Source organism: Pocillopora damicornis, chromosome 14, assembly GCF_964200805.1.
Source record: "Pocillopora damicornis chromosome 14, jaPocDami1.2, whole genome shotgun sequence".
NCBI lineage: Eukaryota > Metazoa > Cnidaria > Anthozoa > Scleractinia > Pocilloporidae > Pocillopora > Pocillopora damicornis.
Window position 1 is genome coordinate 11080001 of NC_142683.1, and position 21603 is coordinate 11101603.

Consider the following 21603-nt stretch of genomic DNA (forward strand, 5'->3'; position numbering starts at 1 on the left):
AAATCATGGACATTTTCAGACGCTTTCAATCTGAATCTTCTATCCTGCGTTACATTCGAAAACAGGCCACTTTAAAGGTCTTTTTTATTAGTAAAAGCATAATGGAAAGTTGTGGGAAAAAAGTATTGCTTGGTTGTAAAAACTACAGCATTAAAAAACATCGGATTTCCACGATTGAAATATCTTTATCTTGCCATGATGCTTTTTCAGTTTAAAACATCATATCGTGGAAAAAAAACCAGAAGTTCAAAGTAACTATATGCAAAATTCTTTGAAAGACTTGAACTTACAGGAGAAAAGCCTTTTAATTTACTTTTTACCCTCACCACATTCATCCGGATTGAAACTATTTTCCTTCTAATTCGGACAGAAAACTAGATAATACAGAGACAATAGAAGAACTACAGTAAATACAATTTGGGTAGCTTGTTTCAGGTTGAGCAAGTACCTACGGAAAAGTTTATTCCAAAAACCTATCAAATTCATAGATCACAAAAATAAGAGATCAATTCTATAATTTTAGATCTAATTACTTGAAATAAATTCTAGATTCCAGCAATTTTGTCAACATCAAGTCTCTCTTGAACCTGTTCTTTAACATACATGTCCTCGGCAGAATCGGATTTCCAACGGCTATGGAGTTTCAACAGCCGCTCTCTTGATGGATTTTTCCTCAATTTAGTTTCGATGGATGCGGCACCCCTAGAACTAAAGCTATGCAAAGCGTAAAGACGTTGATCATATACCAACTCATCCGAGTTCCTCTTCATCATGTCCCATGAAGGACGTGTAAGAAGCTTTTTTATCACATAAACTGTGGTGCCGTTTGACCCACCGGACACCTGATTCATTATTCACGGTTGCGTTTCGTGAACGTTCCGGTACTACCGGAACATTCGGGCAATATTCATAGATCTTAATTAAGGGAATGATTGTGCAGTCTTAGTTCAAAACTTATTTAATTTACCTTGTTCCCCAATATTTTCATTGTTTAAGTTCAAATTTTTTAGAGCAAAATCTCGATTTTGATTGAAAACAGATCAGCTTTTCGGGTCCGTAAAGTTACAGGAGCTCTCGAGGAAAAGGGGCTCAAGGCGACACCAGACTTGTGTCGTATTTATCGAACATCTAATCTTAATAACCGGCTTGGATTTTCTCATCATATAGGAACATTCAGCGGCGCGCACTTCATATTTCAAGCCACTGGCCGAATCTTTGCATAACGCCCTTAAAGAAGTTTACCAGGACAAACCAATGGGTCAAAATCAAAATTGACGCTGGAGCTGGGACAGGGCTGGTTGGAGTTGAGCTCAAGAAACTCGGATACACCAACCTATGTGTTCTGGATATCTCAACTGAGATGTTAAGGGAAGCAAAGAAGAAAGGGGTCTATACTGAGTTCATCTGCACGTCTTTGAACGGGCAGTCGATACCTCAGATTAAATCAGGGCAATTCGATGCTTTGACTTGTGGTGGGGTGTGGTGCTGCGTTCGTGGAGATGATAAGAATGGTTAAAACTGGTAGGTGTTTCTCAGGAGTTTACCGAGGCACAGATGTATTTGACCTTCCCATGTCCGCGGGGAGTCTGTTCTGTGACTAATTGTTGGACTTAACTCTAAAGAATCATTTGGTCGCGGTTCCAAATCATTTGTGTTTGAAGAAATTTGTTCACAATGTTTTGAATACTTTATGCGCCATATGAAAAAAAAAAGACAACAACTACAACAAAAACGGACACTAGCCTTTAAACATCATACTTTGACAAAGCTTTGAGGAAAATTGATCATAAACATTTCAATTTCCGAATAAACAAATACACCCAGGAAAAATATCTCCAGTGAAGGCAATGCCTTTAGTTAAAAATTCCTCTATTTTGGAAATTCCCTAGTTTTTCTTTGTGATTGTTGTCATGGTTATTGTAATCGATTCTGTGATTGGTGGATTTAGCTGAGAGGATTTAGTGCGATTGGCTGCTTCAACAGTCCGATTACAGGTATTCGATTACAGCTGTCCTATTGCAGCCAACTATCTGATTACAACTTTACAGAAATATGCATGATAAATGAAGCTGCAAATGCACCAATAACATTTGAGGAATATGTGATGGTTCCTTCATCCTAAGATAAAGTAGTCCTGTAGGCTTGGAAGCTTATCAGGAGGTTAAGAGAGTGTCTCTGTAAGAGCGGTCCGGTCGATTTTGCTTGAGACTCGGATTTCGCTCGTTTCTCGTGTGTTGTAAGAAATTCATGTACCTATACTAAAACCACAATCAGTTTGATCGGATCTCTTTATTTTTCAGAGTTTTACGGAAATTAAATTTCACTCGAGCGAAGGCTTGTCGTGACACTTTTCAAGACTTTAATTTCATACAACTTTGGAGGACAATTTACAAAAAACTACGAAATTCAGCAAAAAAACAAATACCACAGCCATGTATATTAACTCTATCTTATCTATCGAGGCGACTTTCGTAAACATCACGTGTCAATCAAGGAAACAGGAAGACTTGAATGATACCTTATCGGTTCGCCTAAATCAAACACGCCAAAACCGATCAAATTCAAGGTAAATTTTTGAAAAAGTGAGGCGTTCTTAACTGATCCAACTAACATAGCTAGGAAGTAGGTGCCATAAAAAAGGTAACTATACAAAAAAACTTTGCGGCCCGACCTTTACGAGAACTTTATAACTCCGTGAACTTACCTAATTTTCGGCAATCTCCAAGTTTGGCCGCCATTTTGAGGGACTTGTCAACATGAAGCGTAACCGATATAAATCAAGCAGGTTAATCTAAAACCGTCAGAAATACATACGAAAGCAATTCAAATGAACTTTTCTTTCAATTCAAGCGGCAAAATTTGAAATTGTTCGTTAAACTTACAATCCTCATGCGACCATTTCTTTCAACAATTCAAACACTACAACTAGTGTCCGAATTCCCCTCGTCGATTCCACCGCAAGAAATAACCTGTGCCACCCAAGCTTCGACTCGAATATGAAGTACGAATCAAGTAACATAACTGCTTCATCTTCGCGGCAATATCACGCTGGTATTTTGATTTTCCGATCGACAAGAACGGTGATCAGGAATAGATCGGTTTGTTTACCTCGTAAACGTGACCGCTGACCAGCCGCTAAGTGAAAACAGCATAGCGCGGGGTGGGGTGGTTGGCGAGCTTATCGTCATAAGATATTCGAATGCATGCTCAAAAAGCTTTAGGACTATCAGTCTAAACAGTGAAGGCATGGTTCGAGGTACAGACAATTTTTATTTTATTCTCATAACTTTCTCCTTTAAATTAGGACTGGTATTAATTAATAGAGTTATCAATATATTTTTAACCGGGCACCCATATAACCTTTTTGCTTGTCATCAGTGGTATAAAATGTCTTTTCCACCAGAACCTTTTATTTATGCCCCATTGCACGGAATGAACACTATACTTAGAATGTTTGCTCTAAGTAATTTTTTCTGTTCCCAAGAATGTATGCAAAGTGATAGAGATTTGATTCATTCAGCTGACACGTTCTTTTAAGCTATGGCACGTGCAGGTTTTTTCTATCAAAAGTCGCGCGTGCAACACACCGGAATTGAAAATTCGTCGTAAAATCGCACGAACCTTAGAATGAGTTTAGGCAACTTTGACTTCTGGCGAGATTAAGAGGATGGTTCAAAGGACCCCTTGAGTTTTTTTTCAGGACTATAACTGAGAATTGTTAATAACTATGATAATCGTCATCATTAGCGGACGGTGCTTTTTGCCCATTGTTGTCATCATTATCGTTATCACGCCGGAAGAAGTATAAAGCCGGCATGTCGCCTTACCTAGCTACACAGAAAATTGTTCTCTCTTTTGCTCCCCTTGGATCCTGGAAACTGTTACTATTAAGACGATCAAAAAGAAAGCCTTTATAATTATTGAAACTTTTGATTAACAGAATGTAGGAAAAAATCGGTGGGGAGAGTTTTTCGCGTATCTTATAATCTGAACGATAGTTTTAAATAAAACAAATAACAATTCATTCAATTTACCTTAGTTGTCTCGTGTTTAAAAGTGGCGTTTCTGGGGACAGTAGATTCTTCTCTGATTCTTCTTGTCTCAGCCAAGACTCACTATCATCAACTTTTTTCTTGTGCTTCTTACGGCATGGGACATAGTGAGCTGAGGTAAGCGATTGCAAATTTCTCAGTTAAAGTAAAGCCCAGTAGCATCCATCAGGAATTAAAAACCGACATGCACTGTTTACTTTTATTATTCTTAATCAAATAAGGGGTGTTTTAGTCTGCAAATTTAATCATATCGGTTAAGGAGAATCATACAAACTGAGGAAAACTGACCGCAAATAATTGTGAACCGTACGCATGAGTAAGTATATTGCGTTGTCAGGTGATTTGATCTTCTACAAAAACATTATTGATTATCAACCGAGCAACTTTGTACATATTTCCATCTGTGATGAAAAGCACTTACACATAGATCTATTTTTTTTCAACGTGATGTGTACTTAAGTACCCTTCATCTAACAAAGAATTTCTTCTCTTTTCGAGCAGATATGTCACGTGACAAAAATAGATAACAGAAAAATGTTACTGAAGACCACCTGATTCAACTGGAATAATAACTCCAAACAGCTTTTGAACGTCCTGAGACATATGCAAGGTAATTACATCTCTGCCTTGGATACGCTTCCTGACACCATCATGATCAGGATACTGACGTGTTACCTTTGCACTTCTCCAAAACTTCCCCAGAGTGTAGCGATGCCTATAGCAAATCCACATTTATTTTGTTTATCCTCCTAAGCGAGGTGAAATAGGCCAATCCTTGCCAAGATTAGCTCATTTTCACTTAAAAACCTCTTTAGACAGATGGCAGCTTATCAAATGATGTTTTACTTCGTCATTGTATTCAGACAGTCGTACCAAACCACTTAAGCCACAAGATGAACCAAAGCTTTTTCCATCTTTGCTATTCAAAAAGCAGTCCTGAGACATAATGAACGTCTCGCTTGTGAATGACTTCTTCCTGCACTTGTAATTGTTTCCAACGCGATACAAGTTCGGGAGATCTAAAGGAACTCATTATAACTTTGTATATTCGATACGATTTCAATTTCCGCGTCAAAGGAGAAGCCTACTGTAATTCGTGAGTGGTCAGTGGTTACGCTAGTGAGGTAAAGAATGGGTTTGTGACTTTCTCATTCAATTGAAAGACTCGCGTCACTCTTATAAAATGGTTGAACGGAATACAGACTTCGAGTAGTCTCTTATTTTTCTTAAAGAGAGTGAGGTCACGCGTATCCTATGAGCATGGTGAATCCGCGAGACGCGAGACTCGTATCTCGCGTCTTCGCCGCTCCACGCTCTCAGAGTTGGGCAAAGACAAGACACCTTATTTCCGGTGCGATACAAGAGGTTCAATGGTTATCTCGATTATCTAAACACATTTATTTACGTGGTAAAGATTTGTTTTTAAATCTATGAACTGATGCTAGTCCTAGTTGGAACGAGGTGTATTTGAAATAAAAAAGAATACTAAGTAAAACAAAAGTTGTCTGCAACACGAAGTATGCCTTCGCATTAAGACTGAGAATCCTAATGTTTATCGAATGTTCCCAAAAACCTTCTGATAATCTGCCCGCATCCACCCCTCACCCCGCCCCTCGCTACTGAACCGTACTGTTTTCACTCAGCAGCTGGTCAGCGGTCACGTTTACGGGGTAAACAAACCGATCGATTCGTGATCACCGTTCTTGTCGATCGGAAAATCAAAATACCAGCATGATATTGCCGCGACGATGAAGCAGTTATGTTATTTGATTCGTACTTCACATTCGAGTCGAAGCTTGGGTGGCACAGGTTATTTCTTGCGGTGGAATCGACGAGGGGAATTCAGAAAGTTGTAGTGCAGATTGTTGGAATAAATGGTCGCATGGGGATGGTAAGTTTAACAAACAATTTCAGATTTTGCCGCTTGAATTGAAAGTAAAGTTCATTTGAATTGCTTTCTTATATATTTCTGACGGTTTCAGATTAACCTGCTTGATTTATATCGGTTACGCTTCATGTTGACAAGTCCCTCAAAATGGCGGCCAAACTTGGAGATTGCCGAAAATTAGGTAAGTTCACGGAGTTATAAAGTTCTCGTAAAGGTCGAGCCGCAAAGTTTTTTTGTATAGTTACCTTTTCTATGGCACCTACTTCCTAGCTATGTTAGTTGGATCAGTTAAGAACGCCTCACTTTTTCAAAAATTTACCTTGAATTTGATCGGTTTTGGCGTGTTTGATTTAGGCGAACCGATAAGGTATCATTTAAGTCTTCCTGTTTCCTTGATTGACACGTGATGGTTACGAAAGTCGCCTCGATAGATAAGATAGAGTTAATATACATGGCTGTGGTATTTGTTTTTTGCTGAGTTTCGTAGTTTTTTGTAAATTGTCCTCCAAAGTTGTATGAAATTAAAGTCTTGAAAAGTGTCACGACAAGCCTTCGCTCGAGTGAAATTTAATTTCCGTAAAACTCTGAAAAATAAAGAGATCCGATCAAACTGATTGTGGTTTTAGTATAGGTACATGAATTTCTTACAACACACGAGAAACGAGCGAAATCCGAGTCTCAAGCAAAATCGACCGGACCGCTCTTACAGAGACACTCTCTTAAATTCTTACCTGTCGCTGTAAAGTTAAATGGATATCCCATTCTGAAAGCAAAGAACAGAATGATGTATAAACTGGAATTTTGGAATGTATAATAAAGAATAATTAATTAGGTCGTCAATCAGTAGACAGTCGACAGAGACGAGCACGATTTGGCTCTTGTACATAGAGCTGTACGATTAACTGACGGGTGGGAGTTCAAAACCGGTTAGGCTTAAACGAAGAGAAAACTATTTCAACCAGCATACCTAGATGATAAAGTATTTACACGGGAGTTTTTCAGCTTAATAATCTTAATGATCTAATAAATATTCGAGTTGATGTAAGCAAGGTGGTTCTTAATTGAAATAATATCTTAAGTGTTGGAGAAACACTCAAAAAAATCCACAACCATCCACACACGTAAAGGTTTTCAGTTAGGAAAGCAATATTGCATGATTTAGCCTTCCTGATCCATTCATCCACACTCCCAGACAGATTTTTCGGGACACCTACAACTACCGCGCCTGTCTCAATGTTGGTCTGCAAGATGGTTATGCAAAAATTGGTAATTATGAAAAATGATAAGAGAGAGAGAGGGGCGAAAGAAAATCACAAAAGTTTCTTTCTGTCTTGTTTTGCTGCTAAAGTGATCGGTTGTCGATTTTGAAATTGCTAGCATTTAATTATCTGAACACGTTTTCTGATCTTTCTTGTACTCAGGGAATAAAATGTCACACGATAGCTCATACTTTACAGCTTTCCGGTGTCGAACGAAGAAAACCCGAAATTAGAAATGGCTCTATTTACAAATCTTTCTTAAGGTTTAGGGGTCTTTCGTCTTTCGGAGGTAAACTGTAATACCCCTTCTTATTTTGGATTTTTATGGTGGAAGTCAAGTAAAAACCAAGGGTTGTGTTAGATTTGTGCTTTGATAACAGGTTTTAAGTTTGTGTTAAACGTTTCAGCCAATTTTATGACCACTGAGTTGTTCAGTGGACGAGAAGTTTCTTCTCCGTATTGACCCAAATTTCTCGAGGCCTGGTACTTACCAGTTCCACCTTAAAAGCTTTTTTCTCTGCTGTGTTTAAATCCAAGAAAAAAGTATCAGTAGTTTCGAAATTAGTACAATGAAAAATATCAAGAAACGAAACGCGAGTCGTAAAAAAAAAAATTGAAATGGCTGCGGGCTCGCCGCCCACCGGCACGCGCAAAAACGTAAGTACAACATCAGGGCAATGTCGTTTGAACAGTTTGATTTATTTCATGAAATTTCTTTAGTTTTAACATCAAAATATCACAACAGCATTATAACTGACGTTTAAAGTCAGCTAAAACAATGATTTTCTATTATGGCCTAGATGAGTTGAGCTTAATGGCCATGGTACATGTTTCTTAGTTCTTCGAAACTTTGTAAAAGAACATCCAGCATTCACTGGGCAGGTCTTCGGCTGCGTAGAAAGGTGAAGACGCTTTGGACATGCACATCCATTCGCCAGCTTTCTCCAGCTCCGTCATCATCTCTTGATAGTGTTCTAATTCCTCCTTTATTATGTTGAAACAGAGGACGCCATCTGCAAAGAAGTTAACATCGGAATTTAGTGCGGATCTTAACATGGGAAAGTTCCATCCTTTTTCCTATTTGTCCATGTATTTATTAGATTTAACTCTCTTTAGTAATTCTCTTTAAAGTCTGTCATACAATTCCTATGATGTTAGTTAGGAGAATTTGGTATTGGACTAACCAATAATACCCTCATTGACATCTTCTTTTGTTTTCCCATTACTTGTCTGCTTGATATCATATTAATGCTGTAAGGAGAAATTCTGTCTTGGTCACTCATGGGAGTTAAAGGGTTAATCTATAACCTGTAATATCATTCAAAAAGAAGTTGAAGAGACCATCTTGGGGTGATCTTGATATATCAAGAAATTCTTTTAAACGAATTTGCAGAGAGAAGATTTGACCCCAGAAGAAGATTTACGGGCCAGATGCCAGATGTTAAGGGACTTTATCAAGAAGGGTCTTAGGTGAGTCTTCACTACCTGATCTATCTCATGGTTTGAGTATTCAAAAAAACAAAAATAAGCAAGCAAAAAAATTGCCAGACGATTTTACACGTTCTTCATTTTTCACAATCCTTTTTTTCAATTTTGTTAAAAAACATTATTATTTTTTTCAAATGTTTATCAACGTATGATGCTTAAGGGCTTGTGTCCGTTTTTGTTGTAGTTGTTTTTTTAACAGCGTTTGAAAGATTCAAAACATTGTGGGCAAATTTCTTCAACCACAGATGCTTTAGAACCGCGACCAACTGATTGTTTTTGTGTCAAGTCCAACAATTAGCCACAAAACAGACTCCCCGCGGACATCCGTGGGTCAATTATATCTGTGCCTCGGTAAACTCCTACGAAAGACCCACCAGTTTGAACCATTCTTATCATCTCCACGAAAGCAGATGAGCCGATACGCCCTGTACTGAGCGCCCCACCACAAATCAAAGCATCGAACTGCCCTGATTTAATGTGAGGTATCGGCTGCCCGTTCAAAGACGTGCAGATGAACTCAGTATAGACCTCTTTCTTCTTTGCTTCCTTTAACATCTCAGCCGAGATGTCCAAAGCGCACAGGTTGGTGTATCCGAGTTTCTTGAGCTCAACTCCTATAAGTCCCGTTCCAGCTCCGGCGTCAATGATTTTGATCTGATCTTTTGCCTTGTCCTGGTAAACTTCTTTAAGGGCGTTATGCAAAGATTCGGTCAGTGGCTTGATATATAAAGCGCGAGCCGCTGAATGTTCCTATATGATGAGAAAGTTCAAGCTGATTGTTATGATTTGGTGTTCGATAAATATGACACTAGTCTGGTGTCGCCTTGGGCCACTTTTCCTTGAGAGCTCCGGTAACTTTACGGACCCGAAAAATCGAGATTTTTCCTTCAAAATTTTGAACTTAAATAAAGAAAATATCGGGGAATAAGGTAAAATAAACTAGTTTTTGAGCTAATAAGATACATGAAAATATTACTCTGTTCTGATTGGTTAAGATGAATGAAGTTGTTAGGTAATTCAATGCAGAAAAGGGTTAATTCAGTGCAAAGAAGTAGCAAACCAGACCGAACAATTCCTTCAACTGTTCATCCGGATTTTGAACTTTTTTGCGCCTTAAAGATGTGAAAATATCGTTGTATATTATTGTTTTTATCGTTCGCGGTTGTTTTGACCGAACGCACAATGTCACTTGCAGTGAAAAAATCATTTTTGCACTTGATGCGCGCGCTTTGCTTCTGCATAATTATGATAAGCTACCACGTATTTTTTCATATATATTATTAATAGGTAATCAAATGCTTTTTCTTGTGCAATTTGGAAGAAATAAGCACGTTTAAACTTTTTCAAAGACCACAAATTGCATTCGCCCTTCGAGCTCGTGAAATTATTTTAGTCTTTCAAAACATTTACTCGTGCTCATTTATTCCAAATAGCACTCGAAATCATATGATTACCTAGACTAAGACTGCACTATTATTCCCTCAATTAAGATCTAGGAATGTTGCATCGGGCTCGAATGTTCCGGTAGTACTGGAACATTCGAGAAACGCAACCCTGAATGATGGATCAGACGTCCGGTGGGTCAAACGGCAATGTGCCGCATCGTGCCCCAAACCCTTATTATTATTATTTTACTATTTTAGAATACCTCGTCATATGTTGCTGACCGTGCAGCATAGATACGTTTGATTTCATCTTCGGTTGTTTCTTTGGTTACTTTTGCTGTTGTTTCTCCGAAATACTTCGTTGAGCTTGCTTTTAACTTCTCGTCCATTCTATATAGAGGAAAAAATGCAAAATATCGTATACACTTGTCTGATAAAGGCTTTTATTATGTGAATTGCGGTGCTTTGTAATGATTTCCAGCCCTGAGAAAAGCCTTAACAATACATGTGTAAAATTGCGATAATTTTTTTGTAAACCTCTGTAAGATTGATGATGATTGCAAAGCGATTCTTGGAATACGAGGTTGACAAAAGCAATTCATTTCCCATCCTCGTTCAAAGCCACGCTGTTCTTTGAGTAACAAGTTGAAAAATTAATAGCTTAGCCTTCTAACTGGCAACGAGCAATGAATAACTGATTTCAAGTTGAAAAGTTGGGGAAGCGTGATCTAAGATGTTAAAACACTCGTCGCATGGTCAGTGATAAGACCTCTCACATTTTGAGACATCTACATAATTCTCTACAATGACGCACTCTTTGTTCTGATAAGTGTTTTAGCATCTTAGATCATGCTTCCACAACTTTTTAACTTAAAATCAAAGAAGCTATCCACATTCAATGGGAAAAACCTACACTTAATTATCAACTTTATCATGTTAATTTAAAACTTTCTTTGTAAATGCATACATCGTTCTGTTACTATTGTTTGTTTTGTCCAGTCAGCATTTTGTTACACACTTTAAATTCAGCTTTGTACTTTGTATTATTCAGAACTGAAGATGACAGAAGAACTGTCGAAACATGTTTTTAAAGAGTTCAATGTCCTTTATAAAACAATTAAAGCTAATCTTCACGTCAAGTGCAGTTCTCTACCACAGACAAAACAAACAGTATCACTAGTCTCAATGTTTCTGTTGAATTTATCATAAATTTGCCTCAAAATCCTAACCACTTCTTATAGTATTTCCGAATTGTGGGAAGCAAATACACGGTCGATGGTGTTACATTTTGAAGGTGAACAAAACACGACAATCAGAAGAATAATCATACAATGGAATGAATCCAGAACAAGCTGTTCGCCGTACAACACTAATTTCTGGTTACCATGTATCTGCGGCAAGAAACCATGTATCATCGGAAAAACCAAGAAAACTTCATTGCATTTGCTTTCACTCGTCTTCAATGCTTCACAATACTTTGGAATGGAAGTCCAATGTAAATTTTAAATGTTCAACGAAATGACAGTTTCAAGGCTACTATTTTCATACTAATAATGTTGAAAACATTACATTAGCTGAGCAAAAAAAAAATACGTTTCTGAAGAGTTAAGTGTTACGGAGTTAACTGTTAAGAGTTACTGAATAATGTTGGGTCGCACATGGAAGTCCAATGTAAATTTTAAATTTTCACTGAAATTACAGTCTCAAGGCTACTATTTTCATACTAGTGATGTTGTGAACATTACAGTAACTGAGCAAAACAAAAACGTTACTGAAGAGTTCAGAATAATGTTGGGTCGCACTTAGGGAGAAAACTATGCCCCGTCAAGCCCATCACACTCAGCAAAAAGCATTAAGTACTCTCGATCTGCCTTTCTCGGTTCTCCAATACAGAATCAATTCTACTTACATCCAATTTTTCCCACGCTGTGGAACTCTGGTTAATTTCTTCGACTCTTACAATTTTATTCTCTCTGAATACTTTTTACTGACCTCTCCCTGAATTGTTCTTGTGATTTGTTCGTCGAGTTACAGTTTCAAGTGCAAGGCCACTATTTTCATACTAATGATTCTGCGAACATGACATTAGCTGAGCAAAAAAAATACGTTACTGAAGAGTTCAGAATAATTTTGAGTCGCACTTAAGGAGGAAACTATGCGCCGTGAAGCCCACCATACTCAGCAAAAAGCGCTTAGTACTCTCGATCTGCCTTTCTCGGTTCTCTAATACACAATCAATTCTACTTACATCCAATTTTTCCCCACTCTGTGGAGCTCTGGTTAATTTCTTCGACTCTTACAATTTGATTCTCTCTCTGAATACTTTTTACTGACCTCTCCCTGATTTGTGGTGCGCATGCTACTAAATGAACTATGAAGTACATGCTTATATAGTCACTAAAGATAGGCATGGGTGGGCATGCCAATCAACTAGCCTTGAATGGTTATTTTAGACCACGGTGTCTACAAAGTAGACAATGAATCAAGCAAGGCGAATCTATTACGCGGGTCGCTTAAACGCAAAGAATTCTGAAATTTCTCGCTCATAAATGGTATATTTAGTTTTTCCTTATAAAAAATGTGAGGTAAAAATATTAGAGAATACTCGAAGATCAGATTTCAAAATACTTAAAAGTACATTTTGGCTAAAACTATCATTTTTTCTATTTTCAGAATACGCTGTCTCGTTCTAAAATAAACGAAATGTCTGGCAGTCAGAAATTTTCACAGAGTTTCCACCGAAAGGTTCTTTCAAACTTGTTAAGATTATCAGATGTTTGTTTAAAAATGTCAGATTAATTTGGCTTTTAAGAGGACAAATTATCCGTGTTGTGCAGCCTATCATATCGCCCGGTTGTCGACACTTTGTACGCTTCTTATCAGACTGCCGGGCACGGTCTCGAATAGACCAAATGCCCGGTGGTCAGAATTTTTCAAAGTGCCTCTAAATGGTTCCATTCTCCATTGATCAAAATGTTAGATAAAAATAGTACAGAATATATGGCGATGAGATTTTAAATTACTCAAAAGTACATTTTGGCTAAAACTATTATTTGTTTTAGTTTAATAGCAAGTTGTTAAACCGTTATTTCCGTAGAGTTTTTTTTAGTAAAAAATTCGACGGTCTCGAATAGACCAAATTCCCGGCAGTGAGAATTTTTCAAAGTGCCTCTAAATGGTTCCATTCTCCATTCTCCATTGATCAAAATGTTAGATAAAAATAATAAAGATTACTTGGCGATAAGATTTTAAAATACCCTAAAGTTCATTTTGGCTAAAACTATCATTTTTTTAGTTTTAGAGGAAGTTGTTGAACCGTCGTAGTAAAAATTCGATTTGTTTTACATTTATGGAGCGCTGTCTTTTCCCAAAAGTTTTAAATTGCAAGAAAACAATATCCAAACAATTTCGGTTACGTTGTTTTACTTTGCGCGTTCATGGAGACATAAAGCGCGTGGAAAGTTTTGAGATCACTCAAGAAGCTAGACTTGCTCTCGGCGACGCCTCGAGCAACTTCTCTGTCGCTGTCTAAATTTCCCATATATTGGCCATGAGCGCACGCTAACGTAAGAACCAACTGTTAATTCAAAATGACAGTATGGTCAAGTAGTGGATACCCTGTATAGAACATGGAAATATCAGATGTTGGAAGAAATATCATGATCATGAAAAGGAATTGATTGAATCAACGGTTTTTGATATCTCTGCTTCAATAGGCTTGTGGAGTGATGGTCTTGAATCTGTTCATGGGTGCACAGCTGTCTTGAGGTTGCGACGTTTGAGAGTCATGTAGCCGAACTAAAACCGTGTGTACCTGATCTAGAAATGTATATAAGCGAGCAGCTACAGACCCATGCGGTCACAGCTGCTTGGGTTAATCAACCAAAATCTTTGTTTCACTGCACAGAGTGGGTTGACTAATCTCATGTTATGACTATATTTGGTCATGGATGATGACATCAAGTTCGTTGGCCTGACAATTTTGGGTGGGTGGTACTGTTGGCACGCATCTTTATTGCAGTATTTGTTTGTTATGATAACGCGATATAAGTTAAGTGCAAGAAGGAACACCACTGCCGCCACGGTGCACACCATCAAAGTAGGAATTTGTCAGTTAAGAGTGTGGCGTTCTCTGAAGTGAAGAGACCCTGAATAACCTTCATAACGTTAATTTATGCGATGTTCAGGTGGCTTTCATATTAACTGGTCACGTGACAGACTGTGTCAGGGCGTACATGAATTAGCCAGATCAAGGAATCTAGAAAGAACTGTAAATAACAGAGCTGCCACTTGTTACGCCCTTATGTCAAGAATCGTTTAAAAGTTATGCTGGTCATAATTCCAAGTTTATCCAGAGAATCTTTTAAAACATTTGTAGAGAAAGCTTGCAAAATTGGATAGAAATCCCAGTTCTGATAACTCGAACACTTTTTCGTGGGATTCCGTCATTCATGTACACCGTAGGGTATATCCCCAGATGCCTTGAGAAGATAACAGCATAAATCTGACATATGTTGAAAGGCCAAATTTTGTTTTTCTAACACACCTTTCAGTTGTCTTTGTAAGTGACTTCTTCTTTCTTTGTTACATCTAGGAATTTTCTAACGTTAACGTTGGAAGCATATTTTTGGAGAGCGTAGATTTATTTCAAGCTTACGAAATTTTACTATTCAAAACAGGTTAAGTGTCCTCGTATATCCAACGTTTTATCAACACGACACAAATATCAATTCTGCACTTAACGTATTTCTTCACTTATGAGCCGAGCGATTTTTTCAGTATTTGACACGAAAGTTTAATAGATTTTTCCAAGAGAAACGGGGTTCAGCTTATAGCCAAGGGTTTGGAATTCAAAAACAAAGTCTAATTGCAAACGAAATGACGGTAAATTCTCTGACTGTAGCGCTCTTTAAGTGACATGCTTTAAAATTGCCATGACAACAACGTATTTCTGACCATCAATCAGACTCTTTGCTTACCACGCATTGAAAGACGATATCACTCAACTCAGCAAAACTCTTCTCATTTCGCATTAGACATGAAATATTTTGATCTCTCCGTTGTGAAAACCACTCCATCGCTTGCTCGTCTATAGTTCAGAGTTCTTGGGAGTGAAACGGCCCATTTTTGCACCTTTTGCAGTCATCTTAAGCTCGCCAGAAAGAATAGTCACCTGGTCTCTTCTCCAGCGTTGCACCATGGACTCGCTAAGTCCTTAATATCAAGCGATTTTTGAGTTTTTTTCCTCAGCTTCCACGATATCTTTATATATTGAAAGCCATAGTATATGAAGAGCGGCGTGCTTTTGGTATGATGAGAAAAAAAACAGCAACGAAAGAGATACTCAACTGAAACGTTTGTCAGGTTACAGTAACTGAGATTATTGTTGTGTTTCTGCAGTCGCGTGGTAGTATTTACATCTTCACTGGTTAGCTTTTTTCTTTTGTGTTTATTTCAATTCATTAGCTTTTGTTTTCAGTGAGCCATTTCCCAATGTTTTCCGCGAGGTTCGCTCACTCAAATGACTGGTTTCAATCAAGAATTTCGCTTTCGGCTTCTAGCCGATGGGTTTTATTTTTTTTTTTTTGGACGACACAAGTCTGTTGGAAGGTCTCTAACTTTTAGGGCCTCGCCTTATAGCCGAGATCGCCTTATAAGTGAAGAAATACGGTACAAAGGCATTTTAATCTGGTTCTGAGATTTCTTTCATTTATAAGACCGCTGTATCTGCATTGCAGTAATCCCTTTGGAAGAAAAAAGAGAGCTGCTAAGAATATTCCTAAATGTGTGTGGTAAATTGACCTTCGCAGAGTAAAATTTCAATATTTCACAAGTACTTTACTATTTTTTTACAGAGTACGGTTAGCCTAGAATCGATTCGTCTCCTATTCTCTGGTAAGATTTAATCATTTTATTTGCTTATTGTTTATTTTAAGATGACATGTCGTGAAAATCCAAAGTGTCGCAAAATGGACTTGAATTCATTTATTCTTGTTCCTGTACAACGAGTTATGAGGTAAGTTAAAACTTGATTGGCCCTTACCCTAACCCTAAGCAAGTCAATCAGGCAGACGATTAATTTTTTCTTTAAGTGGGTCAGTCAATTCGATAGAACGTACGTAATTCACTCAGTCAGTCCAAGTGTATGTACTCTGTGATGCCCTCGAAGGTGTCCTGATCATTAAACTGTTTGTTGAAAACCTTAACTTTGAAAGTCTTTTCTTCAGTTTTTACCTTGTGGGGTAAGAACACTTATGACCTTAACCACAACTGTAAACGATAGGATGCATTCCATGTCATTTGTAAGATTTACTTTGTAAAGTACCATACGCACTTGGTTTCAAAATCTTGTTAAGTTTTGTCAAAAAAATTTGGTAATTATATACGCAGTTGAAATATTTGATAAGTGCAAACTCTATTACCCTGAAATCGAACACCTTTATTTCGATTCCGTTCGCATGAAAGTGCACGATATATATGTTTACATGCAGCCGTCAATTCTTGGGAGAAAACGTTGCCTCGTCATGTAATTGCGTTGAACGAAGGAGAACGCATACTAATCGTGTCGTTGGATAAGTCACTCTCAAGGATTTAATGGACTAGTCCCAAGGGGATCGCCATTTTGGACTGGCTGGCTGGCTGGCTTGGCTATGTGGAACAAATAGCCTCGATCTCACGTGCAAATGTTTTCTTGGCTGCCTTGAGCCAAAGACACCAATTTTTTTTCTCTGCGCAAGTGAGATATATTTTTTCGGTCCTTCATGTTGGCTGTAGTCTTCGCCAATCTTCATCGTTGTCTTCATAGCTCGATTGCTATGGAGAGTGAGCTATTTTAGAATATTTCCCAAGTTTCAGGTCTGTAGCAATTTCCACTGATGACGGATATAAGCGATACTCACAGCTATAAACACCACTGAACGAGTAGTGTAAATAAGACCTGAAAAAAAATTTAGGCCCGTAGGTCATGGTTCAAATCCCGTACGGGCCTGAATTTTTTTTTGGGTCTTATTTCAACTATTCGTTCAGTAGTGTTCATAGCTGCGAGGATCGCCTATATCCGTTTCTTCCCCGCAGTGTACTGACATAAATTTATAGCGCTTCGGATGGGAACGCCAAGTTGATGCCCATGCCCACCTGCATGGGCATCACTACACAAGTAGCGGCCATGAAGTAATGCAAACATTTGCTGTCTTGTTTGGCTTCTTAAGTGATTAGTTATCGATTTTGAAATTGCTAACATTTATCTAAACACGTTTTCTAATCTTTCTTATGCTCAGGGAATAAAATGTCACACAATAGCTCATATTTTACAGCTTTCCGGTGTCGAGCGAAGAAAAACCGAAATTATAAATAGCTCTATTTTCAAAATAGAGAACTCAACGATGCTGAAACCTTTCTGAAGGTTTCAGAGGTCTTTCTTCTTTCGGAGATAAGCTATAAAATCCCCTCTTATTTTTATTTTTATGGTGGAAGTCAAGTAAAAACCAAGGGTTGTGTTAGATTTGTGCTTCTAAAACAAGTTTTGAGTTTGTGTTGAATGTTTCAGTCAATACTAAGACCCCTGAGTTGTTCAGTGGATAAGCAATTTCTTCTCCGTCTTGGCTCTAAATTTTTTAACTTTTTTAAAAAGGCATCTATATTTGCGAAATTTTTAATATCAGGAAATGAAACGCAAGCCGTGACAGAAAATTTGAAAAATCTGTCGGCAGTCGCTGTCCACTGGCATTTCCAAAACTGTAAGTACAACATCAGGACAATGTCGTTTGAACAGTTGGATTTGTTTCATATACTTGCTTTTGATTTAACATCAATGAAAACATCACAACAGCATTATAACTGATGTTTCAAGTCAGCTAAAACAATAATTTTCCTGTATGGCCTAGATAAGTTAGGTGTAACTGCCATGATACATGTTTCTTAGTTCTTCGAAACTTTGTAAACGAACCCCCAGCAATCACTGGGCATGTCCTCGGCTGCATAGAAAGGTGAAGACTCTTTGCACATGCATATCCAATCGCCAGCTTTCTCCAGCTCTGTCATCATTTCTTGATAGTGTTCTAATTCCTCTTTCATTATGTTGAAACAGAGGACGCCATCTGCAAAGAAGTCCACATAGGAATTTAGTGCGTATCTTGTAAGGTCTTATCATGGGACATTTCCATCCTTTTTCCTATTTGTCCATGTATTTATTAGATTTAACTCTCTGAGTTGGTTAACCCTTTCACGCCTAAGATCTCTTTAGTAATTCTCTTTAATGTCTGTCATATAATTCCTATGATGTTAGTTAGGAGAATTTGGTATAGGACTAACCAATAATACCCTCATTGACATCTTCTTTTGTTTTCCCATTACTTGTCTGCTTGATATCATATTGATACTGTAAGGAGAAAGTCTGTCTCGGTCACCCATGGGAGTTAAAGTGTTAACCTATAAACTGTAATATCACCCAAAGAGAAGTTGAAGAGACCAGCTTGAGCGCGTGATCTTGATATATCCAGAAATTCTTTAAACGAATTTGCAGAGAGAACATTTGACCCTAGAAGAAGATTTACGGGTCAGATGCCAGATGTTAAGGGAATTTATCAAGAAGGGTGTTAGGTGAGTCTTCACTACCTGATCCATCTCACGGTTTGGGTTTTCAAAAAACAAAAACAACCAAGCAAAAAACTTTTGATAGGATTTTAAACGTTTTTTCCTTTTTTAAAATCCTGATATGTCTTCAATCTAAAATGACCCTTTTTTTTTCATTTTTGCTTAAAAACATTATTGTTCCCTCAAAGGTTAATCAAAGTATAATGTTTAAAGGCTAGTGTCCGTTTTTGTTGTAGTTTTTTCTTTTTTTTTACAGCGTTTGAAAGATTCAAAAAGAGATTGCTTTGAAACCGCGACTAAATGATTCTTTAGCGTCAAGTCCAACAATTAGCCACAGAACAGACTACCCGAAGACATCCTTGCTTGTGCCTCGGTAAACTCCTACGAAAGACCCACCAGTTTGAACCATTCTTATCATCTCCACGAAAGCAGAGGAGCCGATAAGCCCTGCAATGAGCGCCCCACCACAAATCAAAGCATCGAATTGCCCAGATTCAATCTGAAGTATCGGCTGCCCGTTCAAAGACGTACAGATGAACTCAGTATAGACCTCTTTCTTCTTTGCTTCCTTTAACATCTCAGCTGAGATGTCCAAAGCACATAGATTGGTGTATCCGAGTTTCTTGAGCTCAACTCCTATAAGCCCTGTCCCAGCTCCAACGTCAATGATTTTGATCTGATCCTTTGGTTTGTCCTGTTTAACTTCTTTAAGGGCGTTATGCAAAGATTCGGCCAGTGGCTTGAAATATGAAGTGCGCGCCGCTGAATGTTCCTATATGATGAGAAAGTTCAAGCTGGTTATTAAGATTAGTTGTTCGATAACTACGACAGTAGTCTAGTGTCGCCTTGGGCCACTTTTCCTCGAGAGCTCCGTTAACTTTACGGTTAGTCTTTGAAAAATTAACTAATGCTCATTTATTCCAAATTGTACTCGAAATCATATGATTACCTATACTAAGACTGCACTGTTATTCCCTCAATTGGGATCTAAGAATGTTGCAACGGGACCCGAATGTTCCAGTAGTACTGGAACATTCGAGAAACGCAGCCCTGAATAATGGATCAGGTGTCCGGTGGGTCAAACAGCGATGTGCCACATGGTCCCCCAGACCATTATTATTATTATTATTTTACTATTTTAGAGTACCTCGTCATATGTTGCTGACCGTGCAGCATAAATGCGTTTGATCTCAACTTCGGTTGTTTCTTTGGTTATTTTTGCTGCTGTCTCTCCGAAATACTTCATTAAGTTTGCTTTTAACTGTTTCTCATCCATTCTATATTGAGGAACAAAATGCAAAATGTCATATACACTTGTCTGATGAAGGCTTTTATTATGTGAAGTGCGGTGCTTTGTAATGATTTTCAGCCTTGGGAAAAGCCTTAACAGAACACGTGTAAAATTACGAGAACTTTTTTACATGTGCTTGTTATCGCTAGTCAGCTGCCAACACGTCAATCGCCTTTGAACCACTCTGCAGGGTTGATGATTGACTGGCAAAGCGATCCTTGGAATACGGGGTTGACAAAAGCAATTCATTTCCACGTTCTTCGCCAAGCTGTTCTTTGAGTAACAAATTGAAAAAATTTATAGCTTAGCCTTCTACCTGGCAACGAGCAATGAATAACTGCTGTGATTTACAGAGTTGAATGTTCTGAATAATACAAAGTACAAAGTTGAATTTAAATTGTGTAACAAAGCGCTGATTGGACAAAACAAACAATAGTAACACACCAACGTATGCATTTACAAGGAAAGTTTTAAATTAACATAATGAAGTTAATGATTAAGTGTAGGTTTCTTCCGCTGAATGTGGATAGCTTCTTTGATTTTAGGTTGAAAAGTTGTAGAAGCGTGATCCAAGATGCTAAAACACTTATCAGAACAAAGGGTGCAACATAATGGAGAATTATGTAGATGTCTAAAAATGTGAGAGGTCTTATCAGCATTTTGTTACACACTTTAAATTCAACTTTGTACTTTGAATTATTGAGAACTGAAGATGACAGAAGAGCTGTTGAAACATGTTTTTAAAGAGTTCAACGTTCTTTATAAAACAATTAAGCTAATCTTCAAGTCAAGTGCAGTTCTTTACCGCAAACAAAACAAACCTTATCACTAGTATCAATGTTTCAGTTAAATTTAACATAAATTTGTCTCAAAATCCTAACCACTTCTAATAGTATTTCTGAAATTGTGGGGAGCAAATACACGGTCGATAGTGTTAGATTTTCAAAGTAAACAAAACATGACAATCAGAACAAAAATCATAGAGTGGAATGAATCAAGAACAAGCTGTTCACCATACAACATTAATTTCTGGTTACCATGTATCTGCGGCAAAAAACCATGTATCATCGGAAAAACTAAGAGAACTTCATTGCATTCGCTTTCACTCGTCTTCAATGCTTCACAATACTTTGGAATGGAAAAGTCCAATGTAAATTTTAAATTTTCACTGAAATTACAGTTTCAAGGCTACTATTTTCATACTAGTGATGTTGTGAACATTACAGTAACTGAGCAAAACGAAAACGTTACTGAAGAGTTCAGAATAATGTTGGGTCGCACTTAGGGAGAAAACTATGCCCTATCAAGCCCACCTTACTCAGCGAAAGGCACCAAGGACTCTCGATCTGCCTTTCTCGGTTCTCTAATACACAATCAATTCTACTTACATCCAATTTTACCCCACCCTGAGGAACTCTGGTTAATTTCTTCGACTCTTACAATTTGATTCTCTCTGAATAATTTTTATTGATTTGTGTCGCGCATGCTACAAAATGAACTATGAAGTACATGCTTATATAGTCACTAGAGATAGGCATGGGCGGGCATGCCAATCTCCTGGCCTTGAATAGTTATTTTAGACCACGACGTCTAGAAGATAGACAATGACTCAAGCATGGCCATTCTATTACGCATTTCGCTTAAACGC

The 21603-nt window shown here is 37.8% G+C and overlaps 2 protein-coding genes and 1 long non-coding RNA gene across 4 annotated transcripts in view; all 3 read right to left on the reverse strand.

Annotated features, from left to right (window-relative positions):
- The window catches only part of LOC149034408 (uncharacterized), a 193981-nt gene extending 190723 nt beyond the window's left edge, over nucleotides 1–3258 (reverse strand). Inside the window, exons 1-2 of one of the 2 annotated variants that reach the window (XR_016182955.1) lie at nucleotides 2883–3258; nucleotides 2705–2791 (exon numbers count right to left, since the gene is read on the reverse strand). This is a non-coding gene — a long non-coding RNA (uncharacterized LOC149034408). Of the gene's footprint in view, nucleotides 1–2704 lie in introns of both variants that reach the window. The other variant, XR_016182954.1, reaches the window with a different exon arrangement.
- Nucleotides 3259–7876: 4618 nt separating this feature from the next.
- On the reverse strand, nucleotides 7877–12447 carry LOC113673309 (methyltransferase-like protein 27). The gene is made up of 4 exons (XM_089193097.1): nucleotides 12321–12447; nucleotides 10336–10462; nucleotides 9062–9437; nucleotides 7877–8212 (listed from the first exon to the last, which is right to left on the reverse strand). Exons 2-4 carry the CDS (start codon nucleotides 10459–10461, stop codon nucleotides 8034–8036), a joined length of 681 nt encoding a protein of 226 aa, XP_089049223.1. The 5' UTR covers nucleotide 10462; nucleotides 12321–12447; the 3' UTR covers nucleotides 7877–8033.
- Nucleotides 12448–17246: 4799 nt separating this feature from the next.
- On the reverse strand, nucleotides 17247–20234 carry LOC149034427 (methyltransferase-like protein 27). Its single transcript, XM_089192951.1, has 3 exons — nucleotides 19812–20234; nucleotides 19061–19436; nucleotides 17247–18168 (listed from the first exon to the last, which is right to left on the reverse strand). Exons 1-3 carry the CDS (start codon nucleotides 19938–19940, stop codon nucleotides 17990–17992), a joined length of 684 nt encoding a protein of 227 aa, XP_089049077.1. The 5' UTR covers nucleotides 19941–20234; the 3' UTR covers nucleotides 17247–17989.
- Nucleotides 20235–21603: the final 1369 nt, after the last annotated feature.

Bases quoted from the DNA above. Each gene is read 5' to 3' on its own strand.
- LOC113673309 (XM_089193097.1), bottom strand. From the start codon at position 10,461: ATGGACGAGAAGTTAAAAGCAAGCTCAACGAAGTATTTCGGAGAAACA. The intron at 9,438-10,335 runs GTATTCTAAAAT...CTCATCATATAG, and splicing joins GGTCAGCAACATATGACGAG to GAACATTCAGCGGCTCGCGC. The intron at 8,213-9,061 runs GTGGGTCTTTCG...ACTTCTTTGCAG, and splicing joins GATAAGAATGGTTCAAACTG to ATGGCGTCCTCTGTTTCAAC.
- LOC149034427 (XM_089192951.1), bottom strand. From the start codon at position 19,940: ATGGATGAGAAACAGTTAAAAGCAAACTTAATGAAGTATTTCGGAGAG. The intron at 19,437-19,811 runs GTACTCTAAAAT...CTCATCATATAG, and splicing joins GGTCAGCAACATATGACGAG to GAACATTCAGCGGCGCGCAC. The intron at 18,169-19,060 runs GTGGGTCTTTCG...ACTTCTTTGCAG, and splicing joins GATAAGAATGGTTCAAACTG to ATGGCGTCCTCTGTTTCAAC.